At 36.4% G+C, this 16,597-nt stretch overlaps 1 protein-coding gene across 1 annotated transcript; it reads right to left on the reverse strand.

Annotated features, from left to right (window-relative positions):
• Window positions 1-789: 789 nt before the first annotated feature.
• LOC135612827 (clathrin light chain 2-like) lies at window positions 790-6,551 on the reverse strand. The gene is made up of 3 exons (XM_065109551.1): window positions 5,941-6,551; window positions 1,656-1,809; window positions 790-1,548 (listed from the first exon to the last, which is right to left on the reverse strand). The coding sequence occupies exons 1-3, from the start codon at window positions 6,432-6,434 to the stop codon at window positions 1,126-1,128; spliced, it is 1,071 nt and encodes a 356-aa protein (XP_064965623.1). The 5' UTR covers window positions 6,435-6,551; the 3' UTR covers window positions 790-1,125.
• Between the last annotated feature and the right edge of the window lie 10,046 nt (window positions 6,552-16,597).

Genomic DNA, 16,597 nt, shown 5'->3' on the forward strand with positions numbered 1-16,597 from the left:
TTCACGGTCAAGTTCTACGATGGATGTTAGGAAATTATTTTTGACCTTCTTCGAATGTCCTTTAATCAATTTCATGAATCTTGCATTGATTGGGTGAAAATTTCTATCATTTTTATTTTTAAATGCTTTGAATCTTATGGTTGTATTTGATTTTCAACTTATTTCTCCTTGTATCTTTTTAGTTATTATTGTTCATGAATCATTACAATACGATATTTTTAGACTTATAATTAATTTGATTGATATTAAGAGTCCATTTAGATTATTTATAATATTTTTGAGTAGGTCTTATAATGTTTTTATTGTAATAATCAAAATACTATAACAAGCCCAAAACATTATAATAGATAAAATTTTTTAGGGATAATTTAGGTATTTTTTAAATTAGATGCGCACTCTAAAAAACTAAAATGAGAATATTAATTACAAAACATTTAAAATGAGTATTTTTTAGAAAAAAAATCATCCAATTTATTTTAGTCACTGTCTCGAAGGGATAAACATCAATTTGGAAAAATAGTGGATCTGCATTTGAATTTGAATTTTCTTCGTGTTCTAAACCCGATTAAGGATATTTGAATTTGATTTGAGTGAATCGACAGACCAGAATAGTAAATAAAAACAATGTAATATCTTAAAATATCTTAATTAAAGGATAATGTCTTGAAAAAACCTCATGATTGTCTATCCTTTTTAAGCTCTCCGAGTTCATTATTTTCTGAATCACCCACGAATATGTACATAAAACTATGGAAAATGAAGTGCATCGAGCAATCTAATACAGGTATCTTGAAATAGTTCATGCATCAATCACATTTGAACTAACTAGCACATCTACAAGTTTACGACAATAACGATATGTCCGACTTAATAAGAACCTAATATACACAAACAAACACGAGGGGAAGCTAACGAGTAAAAGTTTGTGGTATCCCGACAATGAAAGCCTAACATTAGGATTAACTGTTAAGAAACAACATCTTTCTGCAGATAATCATATCGAACTGGAAAGGGACAAAAGGTGGACAAACATCGAGATCGCATACTCATGGCTGCAGCTACTTGAAACTTGTCGGAACAATCTTGAGAATGGATGTCCTGCTGGTCTAATAGTTGCAAGGAGGATCAAGCGGTAGCCACTACTTCTGGTGCCTTGACTGCTTGTCCTTCTTCTGTAGCCGTATCCACCTTGGTCACGGCTGCAGCACCATTAGCTTTGGCATTCTTGGCTGGTGGTGCCGGCTTTTTCCCTTCAGCTGTAGCTCCATCTTTGGCATCTTTGGCTGGTGTGGCCACAGGTGGTGTTGGAGGTTTCATGTGAGGCGGGGGAGTATGCTTCAGCTTTACTAAAATCTGACGCATCCTTGAGAGATCAGTAGGCTTTCCAGGCTTCGGTCCCTGGATAACAACAATCGACGGCTTCTTATCCTTATCCTTCTTCCCTCTCTTCTCAATGTTGGCTATCTCATGGGGAATTAGTTCAGCAATTGCTTTCCAGTATTGTTTATCCGCATTTGCATGGAACTTCTCCTGGTTGGCGAGATACAGCTGACAATAAACAAATAGAAAAGGTACTGCTCAGAGGAAGAAATTATATCATAATCTCTTGACGCAAGTAGATGGGACGCAGGATAAGAATGACCAGGATTATATACCGTCTCTTTTTCTCTGTTCTGCAACTTGCTTGTTTCACAGTTCAGTTTCCTTTTCTCATAGAAAGCTTGCTTATATTCTTCAGCTTCAGAAATGATTTCGTTTCGTAGCTCCTTTTCTTTCCTCTCCTTCTCTTCAAGGAGGACAGCATTTTGGCTGCATGTTTGACATTTCAATTGAAACTACTTGAAGCTTACCAACAGAAAAAAAAACCAGCATAGGTCACATGCACAACTGAGTAAGCAAAGAAATATTTTAACATCCAAGATATCTTTGGATCATTTTTTCAACTGTGTAGTCTGCAAAAGCTTTCAACAGGGACGGTTAGTTTGGTATTACCTGTCATTTAACAAGAAGTCAAACTAAGTTCAATGGCATGCCATATCCTAAAAGTGACAAAAACACATGTTCCATGATCTACGTAAAAAAGATTCATAGAGGTGGCTCCAGGTTGCAGAATGCGGTCATCCTGAGTGACGCGTGGTGTTTAATTAGATGGCAAGTGCTTAGAAGGACAGTTACCAGATAAAAATCTGTAAAGCTAAACACTTAAAAAAATATATATGTAAGGCCATAGCAAATTTACAATGTTATGAAGGAATTAATTTGTCAAAGATAAACTGTCAACAAAAGTACAAATTCAACACATGTCACATCAACATATACTGACAATTTACTAACAATTTGGGACACGTTGTTCAAGTTTCTGCAATGAGAAAAAACAACTAACCAAACCTGGTAAGTGCAGGTGCTATTAAATTTGATAAGCGGATGACAAAGAATTACAGCATGAATGACTTTTGACTGCTATTAACAATTCCCATGGTCTGAAAAATAAAGCGAGAAATTAACAAGAAAGCATCTTTCACTCTCACATCAAGAATAAATGCAGACAAGCATCCTAAAATGCTATGTTGAACAAGTACACTCGTGCATATGTAATGGAAAGGATAATGCATCAAGTCAGTGTTCATAACTCTCAGACTGCTCAATTGTCCATGACATGAATGCCCACAAGGTTGTACTTTCACCATATTAACTACCATATCATCAATATCTCATTACATGGGGAAAACTGACTCCAGTTTCAACTTAAGGGTATAACAAAAGAAATCAATAAAAAGAGAAAAAAGAAATTTGGACCTCATTTGGTGGATAACCGTATTATATGAAGGGCAAAGTCAAAGGCAACCATCAGTGACGACACTTAACCAAACCCAAAAAGGCCCTTATCAGACAAGCTCTAGGCTTATCCAGCTCTACGTTACATTCCAAGTGGAATGTACAAGCTAGCATCTAGAAAATCAGGAGATGAAGGGCCAAAAAGCACCATCGAGTCCTAACCCTTTTAGTACAAACTTCAAAATTAGCTGGTCTACAAGCCAACTGAGACTGTATAACTACAGAAGTTTTAGTTCTAAAGAATATATTTTTCCCAACAACATCTGCGACCTTAGATTGTTTTAGCAAAAGGTGGCCTGACCGTAAAATACAGGTGATTGGCAACAGTACCAGAGGAAAAGAGACAGAGGAATCACATGCTAACCAGACTCGGAGACAATGAGTGCAAATGTACTGTAACAATACTAAATTCTAAACTTTCCCTGTAGAGAATGGATGTTAAAATGGCTCAATTTTTAACGTCTCCAAGTTATATGTTTTAAAAGTCCTGCATGACTCTTACAAGAAAGAAGCACTATGACAACAATAATTGATGACGAGGATCTATGAACCACAAGGAACAAAATAGATGCATGCCTCTGCTGATACATTCATCAGTACAATAATCATTATCTATTTGAAATTCTCAATCATCATACCATTATTCTATTCTATTACATCCCAGATGAAATCTACAGTTTAGAATGGCTCAAATGCACACCACTGTTGCACAGTAAGTTTGATGTAGAACAGCACGATAAGTAGAGAGAGAAAAAGAGAGTCAAATCAGAGAGGAGAGTAAGAGGCTAGAAGAGAGAAGATGTAATTTTCAAATCTAAATTGTTTCATCCATTGACAAGTTACACTATCTATAGGGTTTAGGAACCTTAGTACAGTAAATGAAGGCAATGATTTCCAAGAGTCCTCTTCCTCCTTTGACTTCTAGAACTTGTACGTCTTTTGGAAATTCCTAGAAGACCTAAAAAGCTTTAAAAACTTATCACTGAGAAGAAAAAGAGTGCCCTTAATCAAAAAATAGAGTCCCAAGGTTAACACCTAAAAAACCCAAAAGAATCTATTTTTTCATACTCTAGGCCAACTAATTGATGATTTTTTACTGATTTCTTTGCCTAGAATAAACTCTCTTAAAATTCTTTATAAGCATAGATGGTTCACCATCAAAGTTGCCTAGATGCCTTGGCAGTGTCTAAAAGGCAAATCAAATCCTCAAAAGACCAGGTAATTATTGTTTGAATAATACAACAAGTACTCCTTATTGCATATCATACATTAATGTGAGAAAATACCAACTGTCAAGTATATTTCTAGGTGTTATGTACACTTCAATATCAATCGAGTTAGGATATTAATGACAATGTTGTACACATAACATTAATCAATTTTATAGACTACAGTATGCTTTTTAAATGATTATGCAAATCTAAGAAAAATATGGAATATGGAAACCCTCGTTGTGAGATAATTTATGGACTCTAAAAAATGGATACATTAGCTAACTCAACACATAAAGCATCGCCAATGCCGGTCTCAAACCCGAATGAAAAAGGTGGAAGGTTGCGTTAGGTCACTGACAACCAACGTAAAACTATATCAGATTTTATGAACATGGATCTTAATCGATTCTAGTATAGAGCTAGGTTGTCACCTGGATGTAACGTAAGACACCTTCACCACCTAAGCGTCCTGAATTGCAAACATTAAGTTAGGAGGTCGCTCGAAAGTGACCCATCACATTAGTGCACAGATATTATGCCAAGTAGGCAAGGGTTATCTCATTGTTTTAGGCCAACGGGAGTAAAGAAGTTAGTCCAAGAATAGAGGGTCTGGTTAGTAATTTGGAATATATGAACACTTTTAGGGAAGAAATTAGAATTGGTAGACACTATAATCAGAAGAAGAATAAATATTATTTACTTACAAGGGACTAAATGAGTAGGGGGAAAATCTAGAGAGATTGATAGCACGAGATTTAAAATTTGGTATACTAGAAAAGTTAAATATAGAAATGGTATAGAAATTGTTATTGATAAGGATCTTAAGGACAATGTTGTAGATGTAAAAAGATTTAGAGATAAAATTATCGTTCTAAAATTTGTGAAAGGATAAGATATTTTGAATGTCATTAGTGCTTACGCCCCTCAAGTCGGATTCAAGAAATGATATCATTCTGTGAGACCAACAATGCTTTATGGATGTGAGTTTTAGATAGTTAAGAAAAAACATATACAAAGAATTTGTATTACCGAGATGAGAATGTTAGGATGAATGTGTAAAGTTACTAGGAAAGATAGAAAAATAAGTACGTTTATTCGTGAATAACTAGGTATTGTTTCGATAGAGAATAAGATGAGAGAAAATCATTTAAGATCGTCTGAACATATGCGAAGAAGACCTCCGATTGCGATAGTAAGAACAGGTGAAATAATTAATGTTAGTGATATGAAGAAAGATAGAAAAAGATCTAAAAAAGACTTTAATAAAAACTATAAATAAAGATTTAAGTACTCCGAACTTAACTAAACATATAGTATTTTATATATCTCAATGACGACCTCAAATAGTTGAGACTTACGACTTTATACTTTGTTATAGTTAAATCAACATATAATTGATAGTGTACGAAAGTTGTTGTCCAAGTTATCACATAAGCAATTAGGTTATCACCTATTGTCACCTATGCAGTTTGTCGCTAATGATCGTCACTTTTTTCACAATCTGGAGACATTGAACCAAGCATTCTAATGAGTGCACATTTATCTATGAGTGCACATTTCTCTATCGAATCAACCTTTCTAAAATTCAAAACAATTTCTTATCACAAAATACAACCATAAATCTTACTAAAGCTACTAATTGATGAGATCACCGACTGAGTGACCTTCAAAGGCTAATAAGAATTTTGAGATCTAAAATATGAATCAAATAAACCTAGCTATCAACCTAATAAGAGATTGGGAATTCAGAGAACTGGAAGAGAAATCCAAATATAAGTTGCAGATCTATCAACGTCCATGAGGAATACGAAAGATCTAAATAAGCTGACCCAAAAAACGAGTATAAGAATAAGATCAACGGATGAGCAGATCTATAAAGAAAGGGCCTCACCGGCGCCACTCCCGCAGTATAAACCCTTCGTCGCGCTGCATCTGCTCCGGATCGGGAAGGATCGGGCCATCCGAGGTGAAGATCTCCCCGTTCTCCTCCACACCATATGTCGCCCCATTGGCCTGGGGCATCGTGAAGGGGGACGTCGACGACGAGAAGCCGTACCCCTCAGGGGAGGCGGGGATGCTGTCTCCGCCGCTGCCGCCGCCGACAGGGTGGTGGATGGGGACGTCTTCGGAGTGGAAATCGAAGTCACCGCCGGTGGCAACGTCAACGGGAAACCCGGGGGAGGCCGGGGGGAAGTGGTCCACGGCGGGATGGACATCGTCGGCGGGGGAGAAGGTGGAGAAGGCGTCGAAGCGTTGGGAGGGGAGGCGGGGGTCGTAGCCGAGGTAGCCGTCGTCGAAGGGCCGGTTGGTGGCGGATCCCGCTGCCGCCGCCGCCGCCGCCGCGTCGTCGCCATCGTTGCTGAAGGTATCGAAGGCAGACGACATCTTGGGATCGGGACCGGCTTCCTCTCTTCCCTCCGGCTCTTTGCTCTCGATCGAGGTTCCTCTTGTCGTGGGGGCGGTCGACTTCAGTAAGCTCCTTTAAAGCTTAATTAGTGCGGTGGCAGAGCACGAAAAGACACTAGTGGTTCGTTTCACGATAAATCTCTTTAGCACCTCGGTTTTAGATTTAAAATTATATATAATTATAAATAAAATATTTTAATTTTATTTATCTTAATATTATTTTTAAATATAAAATAATAAATAAAAAATAATTTTAACGTCCTAATTACTTGCTCGATGATGACAGACAACAGTACCACTAGGGGTCACGGGTGACTATTAATTAATGAGAACAATGCAATGATTGATGAGAACATTGAAGAGGTTTATAATTTTTTGCGGGGGTAGGAGAAGGCTGAGGAGGGAAAGTAATAACGAGAGGGAGGAAGAAGACGATGTAGATGCTCCATCAATGCTAACATAATTATAAAATGTAGATGTAAAGTGTCATCGCTCTATATCTGTGTATGTATTTGTATCGATACATATGCTGATGCAGATATCGAGTGGCTCTTTCGTTGTTTTGTATCTACATCAATGTCGACGTAATTGTCGAGCGGGATCGACGTAGATGTAGAGCATCTCTGTGTTCAGGTCATGTCAAATCAAAATTTCAATAAAATTTAACTATGGCTTAAGAAGAGCTTACATCGAACCTCGAGGATTTGTTGTTCAACGTAGAAGCTTCCGGAGGCAACGAGATGTGTATTACCAATTATACTTGTTGGGATACGTTGAACGTTAACTGCATTAACCTTCATTGCTAAAATTTAAGGTACCGACTAACCATATTTGTTAACAAAATTTATTCAGTTTAACGAGTTTGAGTGCACCAAAATTTGTTGAAATGCATGGAGTGAACATCCAACAATCACTAGAAAAATATAGATAGTCCTTTATATTATAAGGGATTGGAAGAAAAAAAATAATATTCTATAACAATCTTGTACCATCATGATTTTAAAAATTGTCATGGTTGTAACAATCTTAGAAGATTGAGGAGTTCTAATTAAATTTAAATTTTTAATGGATCAAGATTTAGATTTAACTTTGATTCAAGTAGAAAGATTTCTTAGAAAGTTAGGATTTTATTCTTATAAATATACAATCTCAAATTTTCTGATGTGGATATAGAGAAGATTGACATAATAATTCATTGGATTTATATAAGAAGGTATACAAAAGAAGCTATGCTTGAATGGCAATGACCCATTATAATGCTTGACTGAGGATGACCCATGAGTATTGTGATGGATCTCATATATTGAAAATTTTGGTTTTCTATATGAACATAGATAAGAGTTGTCGAACCATGCAAATCTCATATTGAATTTTTAGTATGTTCCTTATTTGTTGCTCTTGGTTTATTGTTTTGGTTTTATTTTTTCTCTCTCTCCTTGGCAAGTGGTTTCAAAACTAAAAAGATCCAATGATTAAAGATTTAACAAAGATGTCATTGATTATTTTTATTGATTTTAATGTGAAAAAATTTGATGAAAGAAATAGTTTTACTAACAAGAATATTGAAAGGATGGACAAGCAAATTAGAAAAGATGAGTGAAAAAGATTAAGAGAAACTTGATGCAAAGTGTATGATTACTATTTTTGTTATGTATCATTGATAATATTATCAATAATATTATTGATGATTACTCTATCGTGATTATTTAAGATAAATTAGAATAGCTTTATCTCGTTAAAAGTTTAATTAATAAGTTATATCTAAAGTAGATGTTATATAAACACCAGGATGGAAGAAGGCAAAGACTTAATAAATAAGGCATTTGAACGTATTGAAAAAAATATTGAATAAATCGAAGAAGTTGATTTAAAGATTGATAAAGAAGATACAATGATATTGCTTCTTACATAGCTCATCGGCGTCTTTGATAATTTTGTAGAGATGATAATATGTGAGAAGAATATAGTAATTCTAAAACAAGTTACAAAAGCTTAGTATTTTATATTATAAGAAAAAATAAATAAATTTAAAAATATAGATAGTGAGACATTAGCTACTCAAGATGGAGGTTGACGAGGAAGATTTTTTGATAAAGGTGGATCTCAACATAGTAGGTCGAGATCAAGAGTTAGGTCTTTAAATGATGTTCAAAGCTATAGATACAAAAATTATGGACATATTAGATAGAATTGTCTAGGAAAAAAAAAAAAGAAGGAAGATAAGACTAGTAAGTGCTCTCTAATGATGGATGGTATTGACGATGTCTTCACAATCTTCAAAGATAATGATGCATCTTTCTAGAAAAGCTAGTTATAATATTTTACATATGTCATTCATGTTTATGCTTAAAAGGATTGTTTTGATTCATTAAATGAAAATTAACTAGAAAGCTACGTTTGCCTCATGATTCAATAGTAGAGGTCATGGGTGTTGGTAAAGTGAATACCAAAATATTTGATAGATTGGTACGCACTTTAGAGGATGTGGCTTATATTCTAAATATATGGAAAAATCTAATTTTCTTTAAGTCTTTTAGATTTTCAAGGTTATGGCTATATGATGGAAGGTGGAGTTCTAAAAAAATATAGTAAAATGGTCCTAATGAAAAAAAATATAGTAAAGATCTTCGAAATAGATTACACATGCTAAGATGATAGGTGCCTACAATAGCAAGTTTCGTTCATGATGCAAAAAACGATGAGTGATATTTATCATGTCTAGGATGCAGATGGTTGTAAGGAAAAAAATTATGTTGATGGTAAGGCAGTAAGATAAATATCTCTCTCTATAATCAAATAGTGCTAGCTTATTGGAGTTAGGTTTTAGACCATGAAACTAATTTAATTTATGTACCTATGGTGAATTCTTCAAATTAATGGTTTAATTTTTACATAAGGTATAAAGTAAAAAAATACTCATCAATGTGAAGATTGTTAGGGTTGGTAAGTATTTTAGGTGGTTCTACCTACTTGGGATGGGCCATGTAATTGATCTCATATATTAAAAATTTTGATTTTCTTCGTGGACGTAAACGAAAGTTATCGAACTATGTTAAATTTTACATTAGCTTTTGGATATATTTTTTTGTTATTGATCTATAGGTGTTTTCTTTATATTTTGAGTATTCTTCTCTCTCACCCCAACAAGAATGAATCCATTATTAGGATCAAGAGTGACACTAAGAGGGGATGAATTAGTGCAGCGGATAAAAATCATCGGTTTGAAAATCTTTTGTTCGATTAAACCCGTTTCGGAAAGATATTAATTTGAAAGCGTATGGAAGGGTGTGTAGCAAAAGTAATGAAGAAGTAAAACAGTTTGCAATAAAGATAAATAGCAAAACAGAAATGCAAACCATTTTATATTGGTTCGTTCATTATAACCTACATCCACTCAATCGATTCCTCTTTCGTCGAGGCCATCGGCATCTATTAACAATCTTTCTTCAATGGGCGAAGATCAACTATTCTTTTACACCTTTCTCCTTTTCATAGGTTTAGAAGACAACCTTTACACCCCCACTTACTCATCTCTTAAACTACACTAACATTTAGATCTTTTAGAGGAGTTCTCACAAGATTACAACAACACTTTTTTACTTTTTTGCTTTCAATTCTTGTGTGTGTTAACCAAGGATGAGAGGGGTATTTATAGGCCTCAAGTGGATTCAAATTGGAGCCTAAAAGTTTCTCATCTCGGGTCTTCCGAGTACTGGCGGTACCATCGCCTATGCTGGGCGATACCATCACTTGTGTTGGGCAATACCACCGCCTACAATACTGACACTAGGCGGTACCACCTCCCAATCTAACGGTACTACCGCTTGACACCATCCCGTTGGACGATCCCACCATGAAGTCTAGTGGTACCATCGCCTGACAATCTCTCGGATGTTGAATCTCGTATTTTGATGATGAAACTACTTGATATATGTTTATGATTTAATATGCGTTTTGAGTGACGCAGGGTGCTTCGATCAGGATGAGACAATTAAAGCAGGAAAATCATGTTGTGCCGAAGGAACATGTCAGAAGATTGGACGTCGGGCCGGTGGATCGGTCGACGTATCGACAGAAGGCTTCGGGCCGTGGACTCGGGCATCGGGCCAAGAAGAGCGGGTATTGTGCCAAGGATATCGGAGTTGCGGAGTCAACTGGCCGATTGGGCAATAGGCTGCAGGAAAGGACGATGCGCCGAAGAATCGGACGAAGCGTCGAGGGACCAATGACATGCCGGACAACTTGGTTAATTGCTTAGGATTAATTGTCTTGATCGAAGTTTTGTTTTAATTGTGCAGGATTAACTATGATAACGATGAAGACATAAAGCGAAACAAAGTGTCGGAGTCAAGCGCGAAGGATTTGTTGCGAGTTCGAGAGTTCGACGGAAGTCCGAAGGTTCGTTGGGAGTTCGCGGAGCTCGCCGAGAAAGATCGGAGCTTGCCGAAGAAGCTCGTTGGAACTCGCTAAGAACAAATCATGAAGTCTAGGAGCTTGCCGGGAGTCCGCAGAATGGTTTCCGAGAGTTCATCGGAAGACCGTCGGAAGTTTGCCGAAAGCTCGCCAGAAGAAGTCTTGACTTGCGGACTTTGTAATAGCTTATAAAATGTCTTTAAAATCATAGTTAGCACGTTAATTAGGGTTAGGATTAGGTGTTAATCCTATAACCCAAGTAGGGGTCAATTAGGCCCAAGTTCGGACTGGTTTGGGCCAAGTTTGGAGCCAAACCAAGTGAGCTGAAATAGTGAAAGAGGTGGCACCGCCCCAACCAAGAGGTAGCACCGCCCAGGCTAAGTCTTCCAACGAGGCTGGGAGGTGCAACCGCCCCAGCCGGGAGGTGGCACCGCCTGAGCTCAGTCTTCGAGCTAGACTGGGCGGTGCAACCTCCCTGGCAGAGAGGTGGCACCGCCTGAGCTCAGTCTTCGAGCAAGACTGGGCGGTGCAACCTCCCTGGCAGAGAGGTGGCACCGCCTGAGCTCGGTCTTCGAGCTCTGCCAGGCGGTACAACCTCTCCAGTCAGGAGGTACAACCGCCTGATCCCGGAATTCCGGGATTTGATCGTTTTGAGCTCCAAATTTGAACTGGGTTGGGGCCTATAAATACCCCACCCATTCAGCACTGAAAAAGCAAGAACTCAAGCCGAAATCTTGATCTTTTCAGTGGTTCTTAGAGCTCAAAACTGCTAGTTTTCCTCCTCCTTCTGTTCTTCAAGTTTGAGTTGTAAAGAGAGGAGAGAAAACATTTGTAAGGGTTGTCTCCTGAGCCCGTCAAAAGGAGTGAATCTGTAAGAGGGTAGTTGGCCTTCGCCTATTGAAGGAAGGCCCCTAGTTGACGTCGGCGACCTCGTCGGTGGAGGAAGCCAAAAGTGGAGTAGGTCAAGGCTGACCGAACCACTCTAAATCTCTGGTTTGCGTTTATTTTTGAGCACTTTATCATTACTGCAAACCTCCTTCATTACTACTGCTCTCTGCGCTTTCACGAACAAGTTCTAAGTGCTGTTCTTTTGAATCTGCATTCAGACGTAAATTCGTATTTTCGTACATTACAGTTTACGTTTACATTTGATTCTGCAGAACTGTCTTCCGTGCTTTTACGAACGAGTTTCTGTGCAGTTTACGTTTACGTCTTGATTCTGTTTATAACTGCAAACTGATTTCTGCGAACGAGTTTCTTTGCAGTTTACGTTTACGTCTTGATTCTGTTTATAACTGCAAACTGATTTCTGCGAACAAGTTTCTTTGCAGTTTACGTTTACGTCTTGATTCTGCTTAGACGTAAAATTGTGTTTTAGACGTAAACTACTTTTGAACGTAAAACTACATTTAGATGTAAAACTGCGTTTAGACGCAAACTGCGTTTAGACGTAAAACTACGTTTAGACGTAAAACTGTGTTTAGACGTAAAACTGCGTTTAGACGCAAACTGCACTGCGCTCAGACGCAATCTGATCTTAGATGTAAACTGCGCTCAGACGCAAACTGCGCTTAAACCCAATCTGAGCTTAGACGTAAATCTGCGGTTAGACGCAAACTGCGCTTAGACGCAAAACTGCGCTTAGACGCAAACTGTGTTTAGACGCAAACTGCGCTTAGACGCAAAACTGCGCTTAGACGTAAACTGTGTTTAGACGCAAACTGCGCTTAGACGCAATCTGCGCTTAGACGCAAACTGCACTTAGATACAAACTGTGAATTAGCTTTTGCATCATAATAGTTTCTATCGAACGAACGCAGCTTTCGGTTTTAATCGCTGTAAAATTTCCGCTGCACTAATTCACCCCCCCCCCCCTCTTAGTGCTCTCGATCCTAACAATTGGTATCAGAGCGGGGTATTTCTCATTTCGGATTTACACCCGAGAGAAATGGCTCTTCAAGAGGGCTTTTCGGTCTTTCGTCCACCGTTCTTTAACGGATTGGACTACACTTATTGGAAAACTCGAATGAGAGTTTTCTTGATTTCTCTAAATATGGATTTATGGAATATCGTTGAAAACGATTTTCAACTTCCCTCTAAACCGATGAACGAATGGTCGGATTTAGAGAAGAAGTATTTTTCTTTAAACGCAAAGGCTATGAATGCCTTATTTTGCGCTTTGGACAAAAATGAGTTCAATCGGGTTTCTTTGTGCGAAACGGCTTTCGATATTTGGCGTGCTCTTGAAATCACGCACGAGGGAACTAGTAGAGTCAAAGACTCGAAAGTTAATATTTTACTGCATGATTTCGAGCTTTTTCATATGAAACCAAGCGAAACCGTTGTTGACATGTACACCCGTTTTACGGATGCCGTCAATGGTTTAAAATCACTTGGTAAAAGCTTTTCGGACTTTGAACTCATTAACAAAGTTTTGCGCTCACTTTCTAAAACTTGGGATTCAAAAGTAACTGCTATTCAAGAATCGAAAAACTTGAACCAATTTCCACTTGAAGAACTAATTGGTTCATTGATCACATATGAAATGACGTGCAATGCACGTGAAGAACTTGAGAACCACCTTCCAAAGAACAGGAAGGATTTGGGACATAGAACATTTGAAGACCACTCGAGCATAAGCTCAAGTGATGGTGAACTTAAACTACAAATGAAACAAAAATTAAAAAATAAAAAAAACGGAACTACTTGCTTTGAACGCAAGAAGAAGAATAAAAATTGGGATGAATCGAGCTCCTCCGAAGACGAGGAGAAAATCAACAAAGACGAGGTGGCAAACTACGCCTTTATGCCTTTCGACGCTGAGGTAATCAAAATGCCTTTAATTTACTTCGAAATTACATGATGCTTTTCATGATGCAATTTTCTTTTTCTTTAAATTTTCTTGAAAATTACATTTTTAATAATTTAATAATAAAAATGTAAAAATATGATCATGCTTGTAATTTTGAAAATGATAATGAAAACTGCATGTCTTATGTTAATGCAAGATAGAAATCTAATGATTGTACACCTTGTGAGATTAATCTTATTTATGTGCTTGAAAAGCAAGAATGTATATTTTGATGATTTTCATATTGCTTTTGAATGACGATACATGGCTTTTGATATTTTTCATTGTCTTTGATTGTTAGAGATGATGTATGGTTTTGACATAAGAATAAAGATTTGAGCATGTTATTATAAAGTCAATCATATAAATTAAAGCTAAAGAAGTTTTAGGCATTTATAAGAATCATTCAAAATTAAGTTCAATGAAACCTTGCTTAATGTTGCAATGAAAATATTAAAGTTTTGATACTATGATTTGATGATTTTATGCATGAGATTTTAAAGTTATACATGATGATTTTTGTGATTGATGGTTTTATGATGAAATTCATTTTACGATCCTAAACGTTGATGCATGTCTTTATTTGACATAAATGAAAAGGCATGCTAACATGAAATCAATCACTTAAGATGAAACGCTTAAAAAAGGGGAGAAATATATGAATTGATATGATTGCCATATTTATATGAATTGATGCTATGATTGCCAAATTTGCATTATGCCATGTTTGCATCATGCGTTAAGATATCAAGAACTTGTATCGTAATTTTACGCAATGATATCTTACCATGTGATGAAATGCTACAATTGATAAACACTTGAAATATAATCCTCTATCTTATTGATTTTTCAATAAATCTATGCTTGTCATATATGAATTTATTGAATGTAATTTTGAGGATGATTTCAGATTTTACAAATGCTTGATTCGTATTTACGACATAAGATACACTTTAAATATGAATCATGCTTCAATCATGTTAAATGCTTCAATCATTTTCTATCTCTAGAGTTCTCTATTTTGATGAAATACAAGTGATAAATTCATTTATAATATCTTGTAAATCACTTGAATTATGAATGAGTTTTTTATGATCACTTAAAAAGAAAATGCTTTTCCCATCTTATCGAGATTAATGATTTCATGATATTGTGTGAATCTCGAAATTGATTTTGATAAAATAGTAATAACGTTATTCATGTTACGAATCTCAAAAATGATAATATGCTTCATGTGATAATATGAATACATGAAACACTTATGATATGATTTTTATACAATTCTGTGTATTCATAAAATATTTATCTCATCATCCAATAATTCTTCTTGATATTCCTCATGAGATGAAATGAAATAATGCATGAAATACAAATGAGGAGTTAATGATCATGCATAATAAGGATGTAATGAATTCTGACATTTAGATACCATCGTTTGAATATCTATGATCATGTTGCCAAAATGATATATCATGAATACTTGAATATCATGTTTGATATGCTCATGATGATGATTGATTTTTCGGTATAAAAAAAAAAATGAAATGTAATGTTAATGAATTTGTGCATTGAAACTATAATGATGCACAAATAAGAATGATTACTTACCTTTGTCATGATTTAGAAATTGATGTAAAGGGTTTTTCCCTTCTTTTTGACAATGACAAAGGGGGAGATAGATTGCTAGCACAATTCAAGAAAAAGGCAAAAATTATAAAGGAGAAGAAATTGCTATCTTGAACATCACCGATAATTGCTAGCTTGAAATGTCAAGAAAATGCAAAAACTTGTTTATTTTCTTGCACATCTAAAGAGAAGATGCAAATGTAACACTTGCCAAATTGTTTGCTTGCCTCATGTAAAACATCATCTCTTGCTAGTTTGGCATTTTGCTAGCTTGCACTTTGCAAAGAAAGCAAAAATGACACTTCTCAAAAGAGAAGAAAGAGCTTGTTATCTTGAACATCACAAGCTTGCCAAACAAAAAAATTGCAAAAGTGCTATCTTGCCTATCTCAAGAGGCAAAAATGCTAACTTGCACATCTAGCAAAACTTGACAAATTTGCATATCTCAAGAAGCAAGAGTTGCTTTCTTGAACATCTCTAAATTGCTAGCTTGCATGTTCTAAAAGTGCTATCTTGTATGCTGTAAAACTTGCATATCTAAAACTTGATAGCCTGAATATTCTAAGCATGATGTAACATTTGCTAAATTTTCTGGCTTCAAAACTGCATGATGATAAAACTTGATAATATGTTTTTCATGCAATGAGTTGAACCAATATCACAAACACTTGATTGTGATACTTCTCCTTTTTGTTGATGACAAAGGGGGAGAAGTATGTTGATGAAAGTATGTTGATGACATGACATGTGATGCATAAGTTTATGCATATGTTCATGTTGACGTGTTGCAAGTATTCATGATGAATATTGCAATGACTTGAATTCAGTTTGAATTCAAGGTTCTATCAATATGACATATTGATAGGGGGAGTTTGTTTAAACTTCGGGAGTTAAGTTTAACTCCGTCATCAAGTAGTTGTCATCATCAAAAAGGGGGAGATTGTTGAATCTCGTATTTTGATGATGAAACTACTTGATATATGTTTATGATTTAATATGCGTTTTGAGTGACGCAGGGTGCTTCGATCAGGATGAGACAATTAAAGCAGGAAAATCATGTTGTGCCGAAGGAACATGTCAGAAGATTGGACGTCGGGCCGGTGGATCGGTCGACGTATCGACAGAAGGCTTCGGGCCGTGGACTCGGGCATCGGGCCAAGAAGAGCGGGTATTGTGCCAAGGATATCGGAGTTGCGGAGTCAACTGGCCGATTGGGCAATAGGCTGCAGGAAAGGACGATGCGCCGAAGAAT

Source organism: Musa acuminata, chromosome BXJ2-5 (genome assembly GCF_036884655.1).
Source record: "Musa acuminata AAA Group cultivar baxijiao chromosome BXJ2-5, Cavendish_Baxijiao_AAA, whole genome shotgun sequence".
Lineage (NCBI taxonomy): Eukaryota > Viridiplantae > Streptophyta > Magnoliopsida > Zingiberales > Musaceae > Musa > Musa acuminata.

Bases quoted from the DNA above. Each gene is read 5' to 3' on its own strand.
- LOC135612827 (XM_065109551.1), bottom strand. From the start codon at position 6,434: ATGTCGTCTGCCTTCGATACCTTCAGCAACGATGGCGACGACGCGGCG. The intron at 1,810-5,940 runs GTGAGGCCCTTT...TCAAACATGCAG, and splicing joins ATACTGCGGGAGTGGCGCCG to CCAAAATGCTGTCCTCCTTG. The intron at 1,549-1,655 runs GTATATAATCCT...GTTTATTGTCAG, and splicing joins AGAACAGAGAAAAAGAGACG to CTGTATCTCGCCAACCAGGA.